We start from the raw sequence: 20862 nt of genomic DNA on the forward strand, positions 1-20862 counted from the left end.
GATGTCTTCTTGGGGGATGACAGGAAGGCTAGAATCATTGGTCGTGGAAAAGTTAAGTTGAAGTTACAAGGTGGAAGGATTAGAACACTTTCGGGTGTTCTGCATATACCTGCATGAGCCAGAAATCTGATTTTTGTAAGCAAGTTGGATGATGTAGGTGTAAAAACAATGTTCGAGAAGGATACCTACAAGATGGTTCAGGGAGCACTGGTATTGATGCAGGGAGTTTGGATTGGAACTCTGTACAAGCTACAAGGTAGCATTGTTGTTGATGGGTGCAACAGTTCTGTGGTTCCTAAAAGTGGAGCAGAAAATCTAGTGGTCTCTAGCAATGTTTTACAAAACGGACTCGGATTCGGACTCGGCCGAGGATCGACTCGGAAACGGAAACGGAAACGGCAATGACTCGGCCGGCTCGATTTCAATGACTCGGTCGTTGTAAAAAATACATTAAATATTTATTTTTTTTATAAAAAAACATAATTTTAAATAGTTTAAACATAATTTTAAATATTTTCATTCAAATTTCCAAACACACAACATTATAATATACATGGAAGACAACATATGATCAAAGTAGGCTCATGAACCAATCCATTATATCAAAATGGTACGGTGTACCCAATGGCAATAGTAAATACATAGTCAACTGTAGTCTGTCATACATGATCAAAGACTCAAGAGTCAAAACAAAATACAAATAACCAAGGAGGCTAGTAGCTACTGGCTACTGCCAGAGGAGCCAAGATCATCTCGACCAATCTCTGGATCATCATCATCAGAGGCAGAGCCAGACAAGGGGCCCCATGGCTCCTCCTCATCATCATCGTCTCCAACTGCAACTGTAGAAGTGGTGCCAGTACCAGTACCACTAGGCTGTGAAGCAGATGCAAGCTGAGATAGAGTACAAATGCGGCTGCGCTTCTGTCGTGGCTGAGCAGAGGAAGGCGAAGCACCTACAACTGGAGTCCTACTAGCTGGCTGTGAGACTGAGGCTGGTGGATTGGGATCTGCATTCAACTGAACACGCTGCAGTGGATCTCCAACATCAAGTTCATCAAGATCCTCATCAGGATCAAACTCTGGTAGACGACTCTCCACTACCCAATCTGATGTTGGATCAATGTCTTCCAACACAATGGGATCTGAATCAGGTCTTTTGTTCAGCAATTGGTTCCGTCTGAGCCGAAGGTTGTATTGGACAAAAACTAGATCATTCAACCGTTTTTGCTCCAAACGGTTTCTCTTCTTTGTGTGAATCCTCTCAAAGACAGACCAATTGCGCTCACACCCAGATGCACTGCAAGTTTGACTCAAAATACGAATTGCAAACCTTTGCAATTCAGGGCACTGGCCACCAAAGGCCTCCCACCATTGTGCTGCAAAAAACATAGGAGTGTAATGAATTATGAGTTAGATGAAGGCTAAAGCTCAACAAAATTACAAATTATATCTAACTTGAAATTGAGAAATTGAAAATTGAAATTTTTGTTTACCTGGCTCATCTGCTTCTCTTGCAATCTTTGCTAGGTTCTTCCCAAAGGTACCTGTTGCATTGGTGAAGGATGTGACCTGCTGATGTATCAGTAGCTGATCAGACTCCGATGGGACCATGCGCTCAATGCAATCAACCAGTCCATCTCTGACCTCCCCCCTCAAAGCTCCTGACTCCTTAGCTTTATAATGATACCGTGGGTTCAAAAAATACCCAGCTGCATGTATAGGGCGATGGAGTTGATTGTTCCATCTTTCATCAATGATTGCCCAAATGGGCCCATACTTTGCCACTCTATCCTTGTATGCTGCCTTTATTTGCTCCTTTGCTTGATCCATAGCCTCATAAATGAAGCCCATAGCCAACCTTTCCCCATCCACCAACCGCAACACCTTAACTAGTGGCTCAGCAACCTTCACAATCTCGGTTGCCTTTCTCCAAAAAGTTTCATCATGGACTTTCCTTCTCAATTCTCTGCCTTCTGGTTTGTTAGACCAACTGCTATTATTCCAATCATCACTGGAAAACATCTTTTGCAAGTTTCTATGTTGGGAAAGCATAGATTGCAATGTCAAAAAATGTGTAGCAAATCTAGTGATGGCAGGCCTAATAATATCCTTGCCTCCAGTGTGTTTCCTCATGATACTCAAAACCAGTGTATGATTGTAGATAAATTTTGTTATGCTTTTGGCATTATCTACAGTGTTTCTGACCCAATCTAATTTCCCAATATCCTCAAGCATGAGGTCTATGCAATGTGCAGCGCATGGGGTCCAAAAGATGGTCTTGTGTTTTTCCTCTAACAGTCTACCAGCAAGAACATAGTTAGAGGCATTGTCTGTGATGATTTGAACAACATTAGCCACCCCCACACCCTGAATAACCTCATCCAATAGCTGAAACAACAAGTGGCCATCTTTTACCTTATCAGATGCATCAACTGATTTTAAAAACATGGTTCCCTGTGGGCAGAAGACAAGAAAGTTTATGATGGTACGGTTTCTTTGATCAGTCCATCCATCTGACATGATGGTACACCCTGTTCTTGCCCATGATTCCTTGAAATCTTGCAAATACTCATTAATTGATGTAATTTCTTTCTGCAAACGAACCCCCCTTAGCTCTTGCATAGTAGGGCCTTTGAAGCCTTTTCCAGCAGCATGTATGGCCTCAAACATAGGCTCATAATATGGTGAACGAGCAGCATTAAAGGGGATATCAGCATCATACCACCATCTAGCTATGTAGTCACAAGCAGTCTCCCTCAATTCTTTCTTCCAATGGTCATCTAAAGTGGGCTGAGAAAGACCTTTACTAACTTCAGGACCATGTGCATCTGATGGAGAGGAGCCTGAGTGAGTGAAAAAACTTTTGATAGTCCCATCACCCTTCATTCTACCCTTTCCCTTATCTTGAACAGAAGCAAAAGAGGGAGGAACATAACGGAAAGGGTTTGATGCATCAGTTTGAGGGATAGAGGAAGAACCCTCAAACTCATAGTGGGGGTTGGCAGCCATCATTCTTTGTATCTCCCTCTTCCTCCCAATTTCAGCCTGTATCTCTTTTTGCCTAGTCTTATCTGCTTCAAATTTTTCAAAGCTTTCCAACAAAGTCTTTCTAATCTCCCCAATTTCGGGGGATTTACATGCAGTAATATTGCCTTTAATCCCTGCCAAGTGTTGTTTCAGCCTATGAATCCCCCCAGGACCTGACTTAATTTTCCTATGGCAAAACTTGCAACACATCTCATCATCAACCATTTCAACATATGCCCAAGCAGCATCTTTTGCTCTAGGTGCCATTTTTTGACTAGGAAAACAATCTGAAAATGAAAAAAAAAAAAAAAAATTGATTCAATGTTCATTTATTTGACTAAAAACACTCTCTAAGCTATCTTTATATGCACCTAAAATTTAATAAGTAAAAACAGATTTATAGAGGTGGAAAAAAATACCTCCAGGCACAAACTGCCTCCTCAAACTTGCTCCAAAAATCAGCTCCTCAATGCTGCTCCAAATGGCTGCCCAAGAAGCTCCTCACTCCAGCTACAATGCTCCTCCAAGACTCCTCACTGCTGCTCCAAAACAAGCTCAAGAACTGCTCACTAACTCTCAAAGAAGACTCTCACTCAAATGCATAAGACTGCTGTGAGTGAAATGAGAGCATTTGGCTGTCTTAAATAGAGTTTGGGAGGGGGAAATGGGCCCCAAATGCATTTAACTAATCACATAAACCTTTTCATGTCCACAAACCCTAACCAAATCAGCTCCAAATCAGCAAAAAATTAATTTTTTTTAAGTGAAAACGTTGCCCAGCCGTTTCCAATCGGTACGGCCGTTTTTTGAAATTTTTTTGGTTGACCCGGATCGAAACGGCCGTTTCGGAGTCAACCCGGCCGTTTCGTAAAACAATGGTCTCTAGAGAAAAGACCATGTTATGGCATTAAAGGCTTGGACATATTGGAGAGAAGGGCCTTCGAATACTTCATGGTAAAGGTATGGTAGAAGGTATGACTAATAGCTCTCTAGATTTTGATTTTTGTGAAAATTGTGTATATGGGAAGCAGAATCAGGTGAGTTTCCACTCTGGTGGTAAGAGAGCGAAACAGGTATTAGAGCTTGTGCACAGTGATGTGTTTGGACGTATGAAGGTTCCATCACTGGGTAATTATGTGTACTATGTATCATTTATAGATGACTTCTCAAGGAATACATGGATATATTTCCTTAAAAAGAAATCGGAAGTCTTTGACAGGTTTAAAGAATTTAAGGCTCTGGTGGAAAACTAGTCAGAGAAGAAGATAAAGGTGTTGAGGACAGATAATGGTGGAGAGTTTTACAAGAAGGAATTTGAATAATTTTGTAAGAAGTGTGGTATAGCACGACAGAAGAATACTCCATACACACCTGAGCAAAATGGAGTTGCAAAAAGAATGAACAAGACGTTAATGGAAAGGGCAAGAAGCATGCTCAGTGGTGCTGGGTTAGGACAGGAATTCTGGGCAGAGACGGTGGAGACTGCATGTTACCTGGTCAACATATCACCTTCATCAGCGTTGGAGGATAAGACTCCACAAGAGGTATGGATTGGCAAGAAGCCCTCTCTTTCGCATCTGAGGGTATTTGGATGTGATGCATATGTACATGTTCCAAAGGAGAAAAGAACAAATTTGGATAGTAAATCTAAAAGGTGCATCTTTATTGGGTATAAGGATGGTTCTAAGGGTTATAAACTTTAGAACCCAGTAACAAGGAAGCTTGTGTACAGCCGAGATGTGGTGTTCAAAGAGGTGAAAGATGTTATTAAACATGAAGTCCAACCAAAAGAACCTCAGAAGATAGAGTTTGAGCTTAAGGAGGAAGAATCCGACTCTACAGCAGAAGAGGAATTAGAAGATGAAGAGCCACAAACTCCAACTGTGAGACGATCAGTTCAAGAAAGAAGGTAGCCAGGAAGGTATAGTCCATCTGCTTTCTGTTCAAATTTTGCTTTATCTATTACTGATGATGATCCCAAAACTGTGAAGGAAGCAGTAGATTCAGAGGATGGAAAACTCTGGAAAGAAGCCATGGTTGATGAAATGGCATCTTTACATAAAAATGAGGCTTGGGATCTGGTGGAGTTGCTGGCTGGAAGGAAACCCATTGGCAGCAAATGGGTGTTCAATAAGAAGAGAAATGCAGAAGGAAAGGTGGAGAAATACAAAGCTTAGTTGGTAGCAAAAGGTTATTCCCAGGTGCGGGGAATTGATTTTGGTGATATTTTCTCTCATGTTGCCAAGGTAGCTTCTATTAAATTACTTTTATCTGTTGTTGCTACTTTTGATTTTGAGGCAGAGCATATGGATGTGAAGACAACATTTCTTCACGGGGATCTGGAAGAGGAGATCTACATGAAGCAACCTGAAGGCTTTGCGGTGAAGGGTAAGAAAGAATTGGTATGCAAGTTAAAAAAGTCTTTGTATGGGTTAAAACAGTCACCAAGGATGTGGTATCAGAAATTTGATACATTTATACGAGGACTTGGCTTCACCAGAAGCAAAGCAGATCACTGTGTGTATTTTAAATTAATTGGTGACTGTGTTATTTATCTGGTCTTGTATGTGGATGATATGTTGTTGGTTGGAAATGACAAAGCAATTATCCAAGATCTGAAGACCCAATTGTCCTCCAAATTCGACATGAAAGATCTTGGTGATGCAAAGTATATTTTGGGCATGGAAATTAAAAGAGATCGGGCAAAGAGGAAGCTCTGGTTAAACCAGAGGAAGTATGTCGAGACAATATTGCATAGGTTGTAAACAGGTGAAGGTTCCTACTCCTGTAGGTGTGAAGTTATTTGCTGAATAGTGTCCCAAGACACAAGAAGAGGAAGAGGACATGTCCCGTGTTCCATATGCAAGTGCAATCGGTAGCCTGATGTTTGTGATGGTCTGTACTAGACCAGACATTGCACATGCAGTGGGAGTATTGAGCAGGTTTATGTCAAAACCAGGGAAGGAGCACTGGACAGCAATGAAGCGGGTTTTCAGGTATTTGCGTGGCACAAGTGATTATGCTTTGTGCTACCAAGGAAGACCATGATTGGACAGATTGTTGGATATTTGTGGCTTTGTTGATGCAAAATGGGTTGGAGATCTGCTTTAGAGAATATCTACAAGTGGGTATGTGTTTAACCTATTTGGAGATGCAGTCAGTTGGATGAGTAAGAAACAATATGTAGTGGCACTATCAACTACAAAGGCATAATACATGGCAGCCACTCATGCAAGCAAGGAAGCAGTTTGGTTGTAGAGATTGTGTTCAAGTATGGGGTTAGTACAGGGAGCTATAAGGATAGACTGTGGCAGCCAAAGTGCAATTTTCTTGGCAAAAAACCCTGCTTACCATTCAAAGACAAAGCACATTAATGTTCAGTATCACTTTTTGAGGGATATGATAGAAGACAAAAAGGTGTTGCTGGTAAAGGTGGACACTTTGAAGAATACTGCAAATGTAATGTTAGGTCTCTATACTACTAGTGTAACCCCATATTGTTATTAGTATAGCCCCCTTATTATATTGTTGTGCTCATGTAGTCCCCATATTGTTATTATTATGCCCCATAGAAGCCCGCTATTGTTATTATTGTGCCCTTACATTATTATTGTTATGTCGGCTTTGATTATATTATGACCCCTTAGACTCCTATATCTAGAAAGGAGGTCTTGTCATTTGTATCATCCAAGAATTGTTCATTTGTGTAATGTAATGGAGGTTGTCCACTGGAAGAGGCTGATTTCTAAGTCGTTGATCTATATTTTCTATCTTTTTGTGAGCTGGTTTCATAACATTTGGTATCAGAGCTTTGGATTATAGGGTTTCGCTGCTTCAAACAGGTCATCGTGGAATTTTTGCTATAGCATTTTTTCTCCGACGTTTCAGAGGATAAAACAAAAACCCATTTGAGACGACATCGCGTTGAACCTTGGGTCCGAATTTCAGATCTTGTCTTGCTATATTTTTGGAGATATGATCTGAGGAAGTTATGGTTTTTGCAAGCTCCATAATTCCATCTCAAACAGGGCATTGTGGAATTTTCACTATAATTGTTTTTCTACAAAGTTTCAGACTTTGAAATTAAAACCGATTTAAGAGAAAAACTTGGTGAAGCTCAACCATGAATTTCAGATCTTTTTTCGCTATATTTTTGGAGATACAGTCCAAGACATTTAGGGTTTCTGCAGGCTTCCGAATTACATCCCAAACAGGTGACCTGGGGAAAATCATCATAACTTTCTCTCTGAGCATCAGATTGAAATTTCATAAGAAGCTACAGAAAGAGGACGGACTGGACGTTTCTTTGTATTGTGTTTAGGTCTGAATGTCGAAATAGTAACACGTGGCACTTTGTACAAGTTTGCTCTACTGAAAAAGTATATAATAACGTCATCTTGGGAGATTGGGCATAACTCTTTCTTGGAGAATCCAATTTCGATCAGGCTGGTGGCATTAGAAAAAGAACACAGAGGGATACTGTATGTCACAATTTCAGAGATTGGAGATTCGAAATTACATAGTTACAGTCGTTTCAATATCGAGATCCTAAAATCAAGAAAAGGCGATATGAGGAAGTTTGATGGCAAGGATCCGGTAAATTGGATACTACAGATGGAATAATATTTTGATCTACATGGTGTACAACTATTACAAAAGGTACATATTGCATCTTTATATTTAGAACCAAAACAATTTTTATGGCATAAAGGGATTTGTTCTCGTAAAGCACTTGTCACTTGGTCAATTTTCATGGAAGAAATGATAACACATTATGAGGATACAAAGAGTAACACCTTCTTTAGCCAATTGATAAATCTCAAACAAAAGGGTTTAATGGTAGAGCACATTGAGGACTTTCAAAAATTGAATATAAGGGTAAATGATATTCTAGAGAAGCAAAGGATTGATGTCTTCATAGGGACTTTAAAGGATAACATTCAACATGAGGTTTGTCTTTGGGAACCTGATTCATTGGAGAAGGCATTCAGGTTGGCAAGAAAAATTAAAAGCGAAATTATGGAAACAAGGAATCCCACCACTCACGACTATAATTATGGAAGTGTTTTTTCTCCTAGCCTTCCACAACCTACAAGTTTTACACCACAACAATTGGAAGAAAAAAGAGAAAAAGGGCTTTGTTACAATTGTGATAGCAAATACACTAAAGGTCATAAGTGTGCTAAGAAAAAATTATTTTACATAGATTATGAAGAGGAGGAAGAAAAGGATCAAGAAACATCAAAAGAAGAGGATATACACCAGGAACCAACCCCAGAGAAAGAAGAAATGAATCTGGCCATATATAGTAAAGCATTGACAATAATTACCATTCCTCAAACTCTCAAGATAGAAGGACATATCAAGAAGAAAAAGGTTCAAGAAGTGAAAGATCACATCGAGAAAGAAGAAATGAATCCGATCATATCTTGTAATGCATTGGCCGGAATTACCACTCCTCAAACTATCAAGATAGAAGGACATATAAAGAAGAAAAAGATTCAAGCAGTGAAAGATCACATCGAGCATCAACAACAAGTTCTCCAACTTTTAAAGGATAACGCCACTTTGGTGTAGAATTGAATGAAACAACAGGCAGATCAACATCGAAGTGAAAGAAGTTTTGATGTAAGCGATTGGGTATTTTTATGACTACATCTCAAGCAAGCTATTTATGAGAAGGAAATGTTGGAAATACTACATGCACTTAATAAATGGCGACCTTAACTAATGGGAAGACACTTCAAGGTAAAACTGGAACATGATAGTCTTAAATACTTTTTAGAACAAATATTATCTTTATAAGAATAGAAAAAATGGGTCACAAATATGTTGAGTTATGACTTTGAAATCATCTACCAAAAAGGGAAGCAAAATGTTGTTGCAGATGCACTCTCAAGAAAGGATGAGGATGTGGAAGCATTGTTTTGTGTTATTTCTATTATCCAACCAGATTGGATAAACGAATCAAGGGATGAATGGAAGAAGGACGAAGAAGTGTGGCCACTCATTCAAAAGTTGCAGAAGATCCCAGTTCAAACAATATTTCTAGAACTTGACGAGGAAGGAAAAATCATATTGGAACCTGGAGCAGTCACAGAAACAAGAACTTGACAGCTATGAAATCGATCGATTTCAGAGTATCTCATCAAGTGGAAGAACTTACCCACTGAATATTCCACATGGAAGGACAAGAATTTTATATAGAAGCATCAATAACTACTTAAGCATTGAAGACAACACTTTTTGAAGGAGAGGGTCATGTTAGGTCTCTATACTACTAGTGTAACCCCTTATTGTTATTAGTATAACCCCCTTATTATATTGTTGTGCCCATGTAGTCCCCATATTATTATTATTATTATTGTGCCCCATAGAAGCCTACTATTGTTATTATTGTGCCCTTACATTATTATTATTATGTCGGCTTTGATTATATTATGACCCCTAAGACTCCTATATATAGAAATGAGGTCTTGTCATTGTATCATCCAAGAATTGTTCATTTGTGTAATGTAAAGGAGGTTGCCCCCTCGAAGAGGCTGATTTGTAAGTCGTTGATCTATCTTTCTATCTTTTTGTGAGCTGGTTTCATAACATGTAAAGAAATAATGGGCGTTGCAGGGGGGTGGATAAATGACTAAGCTCTCTTGTGGCCCCTTATGGAAACAGAAACAACAAGTGGGAGAATGTTGGGTTGTGTTATATTCTTTCCACGACTAGCCTACGCTGGGGGGTTAGAGGTGGGGCGAAGCCCCCCCTTCATTGTGCTAATTGCACAGTGAGGGGGTCACAGGGGGTTTGAGGGGGCCGTTTAGCCCCCCTCTACGGGGTCTGGGGCAGCACCCGAGGGAAAATTGTTTTTGGACCTTATATTAGGTGGGCGGACCTACCTATGGTTTTGTGCATGGTTTTCGCACATGTTTTTGGGCGCGATGGTTTTCGGTCCATGGTATTCGATGCTTTGGCATGTATATATATGTATTGTAACATTGAAAGGAACATACATTAAAAATCAATATGGTAGTCCCAGTTTGGGATCCAGGTAAAAATATCTATGTATATTTGTTTTATGTGTTATGCTCTCGCTATTGTTTATTTTCTATGTTTTAGAATTCGTATGCAGGTAATTTCTGTACGGGGTTAAAACCTACAACTCATCCATCGATCACCTCACATTCAATCTTGTTCACTTATTCACTAGCATTGCATTGGGTTAAGCTTGCAGCCTTATGACTAGCAATCTGGTCTAGAATCCAACCCTTGATCGACTTGATACATCCTGCCATGACCATGGAAAAAGGGTTTAAATGGGCTAAGGATAAGGCCTCCACCTAAACCATTGGAAGGGACTCGACCATGGCTTGGCTACAGTGGTTCTACAATTGTTTATACTAACACCAGAACTCAATATTGCTTATTAAGGCTATGAAGCACGCACAGGTGTTATCCCTTCTAAGCTTACGACCAATTCATCTCCTAAAGGTCTTTAGTGGAAGAAGACACAAAATATGAAATAATGCCCTGGCCCATTTAGTTCTTCAGATATTCACAGTATCCCTTGATGATCAAGTAAACATACAAGAACCTATGTGTGTGTCTAACATCACACAAAAGAGTGTCAGTCCATAAGGACATATTTCCATCATTTATGTGGCTTGGAGGCAGTTTCATGCCCATCAAAAAAGTATAAAACCAAGTCCTCCAACTCCTAACGTAATCTTATCCTCAACAAAGGGAACAAGGTTATCTCAACTCTATGTTTTGTGTTAATTTTAGGGCTCGGTTATTCTCTTTTGTAGATAATTACATTTTCATTTAACATTCATCCCATAGTATCATTTCATCATTAGCATTTATGCATAGAGAACAATAAACATCGACAATGTAGCAAAACAATAAAGGAAAATTAGAAGAAAATCATGCACAATAGAGACACAAAGATTTAGGTCAGAGACCAGGGCAAAACCCCAGAAAGGGGAAAACCCAGCCGGGTTCTTCTTCTATTAGATATCCATCAATAGTTCAGCGAAGATACAAAGTACAATATGAATGAGATCATTAATCACATCAAGCCTCTGAGGGCCAACCCAAGTTAGTGCACAACTTTGTTTGTGAACTGAATGAAACAAGTACAAGAGAGTTGCTATCATATCGTTGTCATATACAATATCACATCTACCATAGAGACATTGTCACATCTTCCATCCATCATGTTATCAATGTTGTGAAGAGTATGTTATACTCATGGTCACTGCCACAGCCATATTTTCATCGTTTTTATACATAATTCATCATGTCATTGTCATTTTGTAATATAAGCAAGGTCATAGCCATGTCAAGAACATATTCATGTCAAGAAGATCATTGTTACTTCCAGACAAGGTTATTGTCACTCGAGATTACTACTATATCAAGGTCACTGAGATTGTCTATGTCAAGTCCATTGTCATATAAGAGCATTGTCATGTAAATAAATTTCACAAATCAAGAGCATTGTCATATAGGGTTACGGTCAAACATCAGTGTCATTGTTATAGTTTCCAAATTACTATCACATCGAATAATATCTCACTGTCATATCAAATGTCACTGCCAAAGTTCACTGCTAAGACACCAAGACTAATGTTGTTACTAAAGATTATTTTGTCATAGAATATTATCACAACCCTAAAACATAGGCCAATGTCTCTTTGTTATGTGTATTATTGTCTCAGAAGCTCTGTAAAATGTTTCATGTTTCCATACAACATCATCATAGAAAGACTTCCATATATCTAAGGATAGAGGACCATAGTTATTAATGTGAGGCCACAAATATAAATATGATGCCATTGTTACAAATATGATGCCACTATTATAGATACGATGTCACATACAATACAATGTGAGCCATAGAGTCAAGAGTGCACACCCCAAAGAATATCTATAGGTCATTGTAATATGATCGAGCCTTAGAATGAATGTATTGAGCCACAATAGTAATGTATAGAATAGAATACGAACCATAGATGTGAATCATGGACAAAGTGAACCATGGAGATAATATACAAACTACATTGATAGGTGCCAACCTTAGAAATACGACCAATTGTTATTGGTGTGAACCTCATATATGAAGCATGGTAATAGATATATGAAAGATAGGGAGCGAGACTCATATGCGAACCACTGCGATGAAAGCGAGCCACTGGAACAGTAATTATATGTGTTCCACAAAGGATAAGCAAGCCATCGAGCCACAATAGAAAGCAAGCCATTACAAAATTTAGTCAATAAGCCAAACGATCTTTTCATTCAATGGTGTGTGTATGAGTCTTCACAACTTGTTAGTTTGTATAATTTGTTGAGGAGCCAAAGGGGTGCCTCAAAGACAACGTGAAAATTATTTTAGTGAGGTCGACTTCAAATATTGGAGGAAAAATTAAAAATTCAAATTTTCTCATTAAACCTTGCCCAAATATTTTTGTCACAACTTTAAATAAATTTATTTCCCTTTGACCAATTTAGGTTCTTTCTTTGGAGCAAGATAATTTCCTTTGGGGTAGTTGGGGTTCCCTTTAGGGAAACTCATCTCGAAGCTACCCAAATTTTAACACTTTGGAAAGAGTGAAGACACTAACCCAAACTGATGGTCTGCATTATGGGAAGACCGAGAGAAACATGCATATAAAATGAACAAGTTAATAGGCCAACGAGGAGATAGGGATCTCCAATACGCTGCTCTAGACTGCATGTGGTGAAGAGCGAGCTTATTATAAAAAAAAATTCATGCTCTACCATTTGGGAAGGAGCTTCTATCTATCTATCTATATATATATATATATATATATATATATATATAGATATATATATTCACCCTAATAGAGTACAAGTCTAGTTGAACACCATGACTATAATTAGCCATTCAAAACATGGATTTACCACATCATTCTAGCATAGAGACAACATACAGAATATAACATCGAGCCTTGACGAATTCAATAATAATACATACAAAGCAGAGATGCAAACTGGTGTGAAGTACAAGAATATAAAATCAATTTGTTCAAGCTCATGAAACAATGTCATCCACAACACCGAACACAAGGTTCACTCTAGCTTAAACACTTGTTATCATGGAATTATAAACCCAAAACCAGAAACCCTTAACCAGGGTATACAAAGCCATGGAGGATACCACCATAAAAGGTTACATGCCAATAAATATAAAACAAGAGGATATCCTCACTATTACTACATTGAAACACAAAAATACTACTCAATCTTGAAATCCTTGTAGTCATCATATTACAATAAAGAAAAATGTTCATGCTAAACATTATTGTAACATGGTCAATATTCTTTACATGTTATTCAAATGCCTTCAGAAAACACAACACATTCGTCAATCTTGTAAATAATAATAATATTTACATGCCTCCTATAGTAATAACACCATCTCAACCAGGAATGCAAAGATATTTTATTATGAATAGAAGGCATAAGAGCACTTATCTTAAGCATTGCAAAAATGTTCCACGAAGAGTGAGACTCTAACTCTGTACCCAACTGTAGACAAACTACAACCATTATTACTTGTAGTTGTCACCCCCGAGCCAGATTCAAAAGCTTGAGGTGGAGTGTTTTCAGAGGGAAGCCTTCAATGAGGGAACGATTGAACTGGAACTATATCAGGTCACCCTACCTGTTGGACATTAGATAAACCAACGCTCCCCGTTCATTTCGTGACATGGACTAACCACCTCTCGTGGATCCTTATCTCTAGAGATGCGATAATTGACTAACACCTGCAGGTTTTGGTCTAACGACAATTGTGATTCCCCACAAGTGGTATAAGAGTGTAGGTCACGAGTTTGATACACGCCAGGCTCGTGTTGGGGGGTAGTTGGGGGGGGAGATTGTTGGACATTGGATAAACCAATGCTCCCTGTGTGTTTTGTGAGATGGACTAACTGCCTCTCGTGGATCCTTATCTCTGGCAATGCGATCATTGACTAACACTTGCGGGTTTTGGTCTAACGACAATTGTGATTCCCAACGTTGCCTTCATCCCCAAGGCAAACCAGTGCTCTTTGTAAAGTTGGGTTTTAAATGTTTTGTAGTTTGTGTAATTTAGAATGTCTTATTTTTTTGTCTTTTTTGTTCATCCAGCTAGAAAAGAGTATCGAGATCCTAAATTTTTACACTTTCGGCCTTCGGGTCAATGGCTTTAGCATTCTAAGGTAACTTATAATTTTTTCCCTATAACTATATTCGTCTTCAGCCTTTACCCTTTTGGGGTTTATTTTCTATTATAACCACTTCATTTAATTGTTTTCAGGCTTGAAGTTTTTATGATTATTTACGTAAAATATATGCCCTATCGTTGAATATTTATTTATTTTAACTTAATTTAAGGTTTTCCTCTTAACAGTGAACCGAATACGTAAAATATATGCCCTATCGTTGAATATTTATTTATTTTAACTTAATTTAAGGTTTTCCTCTTAACGGTGAACCGAATACGGCCACACACAGGCCTCAAATTCCGTTCCCTTTATGTCGGAGACCACTTTTGTTAATGTCTGTGTGTATTTTATATACATTCGATACAATACATCATTCAAATATCAACGATCAGGGTTTAACTTCTCGACCATATATTTAGCAGGCTCTATAATGTAATGTTCTTCGTGTTTTTAATAAACCAAAAGATATATATATATATATTTCTTATGATTGATTCATATTGAATCAACCAAAAGAAATGATAAACAAGAAAACATGAATAACAATACATTATAGAGCCACTACCTTCAATACGATAATACATGCGTATTTTTGCAACTCGTCAAATTTATTAATCCATAGATTTGTGGTGTTGAATGGGAACAATTTTATTCAAAATCCCAACAAGAGAGTCGAATGAATCGAAAGATTCGTGTTCGGTTTGGGAGGAGATTATGAATTCGTGAAATTTGTGAATAGATAATCTACTTTCATTAAGTAATCTATTAGATAACTGTAAATAGAAAATATTGAATACTATTCGGAATTCGAAAGAACTATGTAAAGGAGCTATCAATTAGCTCGAGAAAGCTTGGGCTCGCAGAGGGTTTGTAGTTCTATTATTTACCTTAACAGGAAACAAATTCATGTCTATATACAATATTATTATCCCATATAATTATAGTGTTTCCTTTAGACAATAGGAAATATACAAAGTAATTATAGACTACTATCTTAGTTTATGAACATCTATGCATACATTGTTTCTTATTTTTGTTTAGTTACATCAAATTTATCATATCTATACTAATGTATAATTTGTTTTTCTTGTGAAATTGCTTGGGAGGTTTTTACAAAATAAATTCTCCACGAAGGTAATCTATGATAACATCCCATAATAATTTATTTCTTTAACTCCTTATACTACCTTATATAACATATATTAATTATTTATTTCTTTACTTTTGCTTTCCTATAGGTATTCTCTCTCTAAATGTACAAGAAGATTTTTTTACTCCTTTTTCCTTCGACGTTTCCAAATGTTCTAGGTTTTACTACTTTAGCGGATTAAACCTTTGATCTCACTTCTCTAGTTCGGGCGTTCCAAACCCTTGGTTTCTCATTCTACATGGACGTGATTACTTTGTTCAAAGGCAAACCTCCATAATGTTAACTTCTGTGATGTTTATTATTTGTTTTTCTTTCACGTCTTTATGACATATAATTCTTCTAGAACAGAAGTATTTATAAAAGGCTATAAACCTCTTTTGCACCAAGAATATCATTTTCATTAGGAATAGAAAATTCAAGTTCTATTCTTATTTTACTAATTATAAATTTCTTAAGGTTGATTACACCTCATTCAAAAGTTGTGTTTATATAATGATATTTTCAAATCATAAGAAAAATCTCTATAATATTTTTGGAAAACAATGACATTGTGTTTAAATGATATTGTATATAATTTTTTTAACTTCGCTCGTTGTATACTTAGGTTAATTTATTATATCTGCAATTTAAATTAAGTAACTACAATGATGATAAAAGATTAAATGCATGCATATTCAATATTACTTTGTATGGGTACTTACTCTCAGAATTTAAGTAGTTTCTCTTTTTTAAAAACAAAAACATGTTTTCATCTTGAAGTATATTGTATAAATATATGTTGAAGTAACACACACACACACACACACACACATATAACAAAGTCCATGTTTGAATTCTTTAATTACATAAAAGACGTTTGTTCTATATGTTATTATTCTCTTCAACATAATGTCTAGTTTCATTCTTCTACAGTTATCTGCACATATTTATAAATAAGAATATAACCATTCTTTTCTACTATTTAGAATTTGTAAATAAAAATAGAACTAACTCGTTTCTTTTCATAGTTCAGATTTTGCTAGTAAAATCTTAACTAATTTTCTTTTCCTTTTCATTGTACAAAATTTGTAATGAAACATAGCGATTTTTTTTCTCTTTTAAAGAAAATCAACACTATAAATGAAAATATTGATTTGAGATTAGCAATTTGGAAAATTAACAGTTAAGTACTTGGCTCCTCCCAACCTTGATACTGCATCCAGCCAGTATCTCCTAGGCATAACAGGCTTGCAAATTATCTTTATTTTGTCCTCTTTACTTGTTGTTCTCACAATTTCTCTACTAAACAGCTTGAGAATTATCTCCAGCCAATTGACAAAAAAAATCCTTTTTTTCTTGTTTTATCCATTACCCATCTACCACTCTTTTGGTGGTTGGTAACTACCTCCACCTCACCAACAAGTGGTAGGTAGTTACTAGCTCATTAATGAGTTTATGTTTCCTACTCCCAAAGACAACTTCTTGTCTTTTAGGGAAATAATTAATTGGCCAATTCCATAATTTATCCACAAATCTAATCATCTAGATTAGATGCCTAGGACTTATTGATGGTTAATTAATATTCATCAATAATTTGCAACATCATCTCTTTCAGCCACATGTACTCAAAAATTGATTTTCCAGATTTCTTTATTCATAAAATCAGAACATCATAATTACAATTTTATAATCAGTCATTATCACTAATAAATTATTGATAATTAAATTCTTCAAATATCTTTTAGACATAAAACATTCAAAAATAAAAACACATATGTACAAAATTTACATTAAACCCTCAAGTCAAGGGATATCACATCCTCCCCGACTTGAACTTGACACTGTCTTGGTGTCTGATCATAGTGTTTATGGAGTACATTCCATATTTGTCAAAGCAAAGAAGGATATACCTTTTTAAAATCATCCTCCAACTCCCATGTCACTTCTTCTGGACTGAAATGTTTCCATTGAATCTTCAATTGTGCTATGTCCCTATTCTGAAGCATGACTACTCTCTGATCTAGAATAGGTAGTGGTTCTGCTAGGAACTCTCCCTCTAGTTCCACATGTACAACATTCCGATCAATTATATGAGATGGATAATGTACTTACTTTTTTAATAAATACACATGAAAGACATTGTGTACTTTTATGTTTGCTGGAAGGGCAAGTTGGTAAGCAATTGGTCCAATTCTGGTTATAACTTGAAAAGGTCCACAGTATATAGCTGATAACCTAGGACAATTGCCAAGCCTAAGTGTGTTTTTCTTGGGTTTCATTTTTAAATACATATTATCTTCCACATTGAATTCCTTTTGAAACCTTTTTAATTCTACATAATTTTCTTGGCGGTCTTGTGCTATTTTCATATTTTCTCTGACCTAAATAACCATTTCTTCCATTTCCTTTAACATATCCATCCCCAAAACTAACCAATCTTTAGGATGGTCCCAACTTAGAGGTACTTTGCATTTTCTCCATAAAATAATTCAAAATTACTTATCTTCAAAGAAGTTTGGTACCCATTATTATAAGCAAACTTAAATAGGTGAAGGTAATCTTTCCACTTAGTTGGTTTATCCATAACATACATTCTTAACATATCCTCTAAGATCTAGTTAGTCCTTTATGTTTACCCCTCGGTTTGAGGGTGATAAGTTGTACTAAAATTTAACTTGGTCCCCATTCCTTCAAATAATCCCTTGTTGGGATGGGATCTCCCAGGTCTAATTTTTGAGTCAATTTTTGTAATATTGTAAAGTCTCCGCATTTTGAGGAGCGGAGTGCGAATAACGTAAAATGTTAATAGTCAAAGGGGCTTTTAGGCAGGTCAAAGCCCCTTATTTTGTAAAGGGATGGGTTGTTTTGATTAAACAATTAGCTTTGTCCATGGTTCTCGGACCATAGTAATGTAATGGAAAAGTTATAAAAGGAAGTCATCTAGAAGTCATTAGATCGTTATTTGATGAATAAGATTTTGAGTCTGTAATTATGTATTCTCGCAAAGGGGAAGGCTCCTGCAACTGAGTGCGTGGAGACCTTGGCAAGTCCGCAGCTGAGTGCGTGGAGACTTTGGCAAGTCTACAGTTGAGTGCGTGGGACCCTGCAACTGTGTGCGCAGGGTCAAAAAAGTGTATCCATTGAAGATCTGAAGTAATAAAGCATATTTGAAGCAACTCTGTGTGTTCTTTGTATATTTATATGTTTTCTATGTTTATATTCAATTGTTTTAATTGCATCAAGAAGATCCATATCTACTTTTGTACGATAACCTATGCATGTTAGAACACTTAGGTGAAGCTCATAGATCTATTTAAGTAGAAATCACTTTAAGTCTGTGATTTTGAAGATAAGGGTTTGCGAAGGTCGGATTGGGCCCTAGATTAAAGAAACACCTCGCTACTACATCACATAACCTTCTGGATGTAGAAACCTGGTTCTAGCATCCCCCAATATTGCGTCGGGTGAGAATGTAGTCTGCGCTAAGAGGACTATTGCTGAAAGGGTCAATAGTGTAGGGTTTTGCTGGTTAGCATAGCTAACTCTGAACCTGGGTCCAAGACCCCTCAAGCCAACACAAAATTTTGAAGTGAATTTGGCATCACAGTCTGAAATTACGGTTATGGGCATACTGTGAAGCCTAAATATTTCCTTCATGAAAATTTGTGTTATGTTGATAACTTTAAAAGTAGATTTAACACGGATAAAGTGTGCAACTTTGTTAAGATTATCTACAACTGGCATAATTGAGTCATGTTGTTTTCTAGTCCTTGGTAATCCGATGATGAAATCCAGGGATATGGTTTCCCATTTCCATCATGGAATTGGCAAAAGTTGCAATAATCCTATTGGATGTTGATGGGAAGTCTTCACTTGTTGGCATTCTAAACACCTAGCCACATAATCTGATGTCTCAAATTTCATATGAGGTCAATAATAATCCTTCCTTAGTATAGTTATCAGTTTTTGATACCCAAGATGACCAGCTATTGGTTTCAAATGTAACTCATCCAACACAAATGATTTCAATTCTAGGTCATTAGGCAAGTAAATTATGCCTTTAAACAACAACAAATTTGCGTTGTTTACTAAAAAATCAGTTTCACCTTAACTTAACTTTTTAGTTTTCTACAATTTCTTTTTAATCTACAAGTATTCTTCATCAATTTTTGTTGTTGTTTTTATACTTCTAATCAAATCGGTCGGCTAATTTGTTATTGAAAGTATATAGATTTTATGTAACTTTCTTCTTACAGCATTAGCAATTTTATTTTCCTTGTCTTTAATATGTACAATTTCAAAATTGTACTCACTAAGAAATGTTAACCATCTAGCTTGTCTAGCATTCAACTTTGGTTGGTCAAAAATATATTTAAGGCTAACATTGTTTGTTCTCAGCTGAAATTTTCTCCCAATCAAGTAATGTTTCCACATTTTTAAAGCATGTATTATGGTTGCAAATTCCAAATCATGTGTAACATAATTCCTTTCATTGTATTTTAGTTTCCTCAACTCATAATTGATTACATGTCCCTCCTGCATTAAAACACCTCCCAATCCTTCTTTGCAAGCATTCGTGCATACCACAAATTCTTTATTAGGGTCAACTTATTTTAGGATAAGAACAATGGTTAATAACTGCTTTAGCTTTTCAAAACTTCCATGACACTTTTGAATCCATTTGAATTTTGTCCCCTTCTTTTGAAAAGAAATAATATGATAGGCCAATTTAGAAAAACCTTCTATAAAACTTTGATAGTAACCTGTAATTCCCATAAATGACCTGACATCAACTACATCTTTAGGCACTAGCCACTCAATAATAGTTTTAATCTTTTATGGATCCACAACAACCCCTTCCTTAGACACTACATGTCTTAAATTCTTGATAGAATAAACACTTGCTAAACTTAGCATATAGTTCATTCTCTCTAAGTGTTTAAAGAACAATCTGTAACTGTTGATCATGTTCTTCCTTACTCTTAGAGTAAACAAGAATATCATCTATAAACATTATGAGAAATTTGTCAAGTAAAGGACTCAATACACCATTATCAAGCACATGAAAGTTGTTGGTGTATTAGAGAGTCCAAATTGCAACACTACAAATTCATAGTGTCCATATATTGTTTTGAATGTTGTCTTATGTATGTCTTCATCCTTGATTCTTATTTGATGACATCCCAACCTTAGATCAATTTTTGAAAAGATTGATGCTCCTTGAACTTGATCAAGCAAGTCATCAATTCATGGTAAAGGGTATTTGTTTTTAATGGTCATTTTGTTCAGTTGCCTATAGTCAATACGAAGCCTCATTATCACATCTTTCTTTTTAACGAAAAAATATGGTGCACCCCAAGGAGACATGCTAGGCCTTGTATATTTTTTATCCAATAACTCTTGCAATTGAATCTTCAGTTCCATTAACTCAAGAATACTCATCCTATATGAAGATTTGGACACTAGAACAAC

The 20862-nt window shown here is 36.6% G+C and overlaps 1 protein-coding gene across 1 annotated transcript; it reads right to left on the reverse strand.

Annotated features, from left to right (window-relative positions):
- Positions 1 to 548: 548 nt before the first annotated feature.
- LOC149244232 (uncharacterized) lies at positions 549 to 3690 on the reverse strand. The gene is made up of 2 exons (XM_089367951.1): positions 1497 to 3690; positions 549 to 1379 (listed from the first exon to the last, which is right to left on the reverse strand). Exons 1-2 carry the CDS (start codon positions 3295 to 3297, stop codon positions 721 to 723), a joined length of 2460 nt encoding a protein of 819 aa, XP_089224077.1. The 5' UTR covers positions 3298 to 3690; the 3' UTR covers positions 549 to 720.
- Positions 3691 to 20862: the final 17172 nt, after the last annotated feature.

This window comes from Pinus tabuliformis, chromosome 8 (genome assembly GCF_031772625.1).
Source record: "Pinus tabuliformis cultivar Carrire ecotype Pingquan chromosome 8, CPIR1, whole genome shotgun sequence".
Classification (NCBI taxonomy): domain Eukaryota; kingdom Viridiplantae; phylum Streptophyta; class Pinopsida; order Pinales; family Pinaceae; genus Pinus; species Pinus tabuliformis.

Bases quoted from the DNA above. Each gene is read 5' to 3' on its own strand.
- LOC149244232 (XM_089367951.1), bottom strand. From the start codon at position 3,297: ATGGCACCTAGAGCAAAAGATGCTGCTTGGGCATATGTTGAAATGGTT. The intron at 1,380-1,496 runs GTAAACAAAAAT...TGTTTTTTGCAG, and splicing joins AAGAGAAGCAGATGAGCCAG to CACAATGGTGGGAGGCCTTT.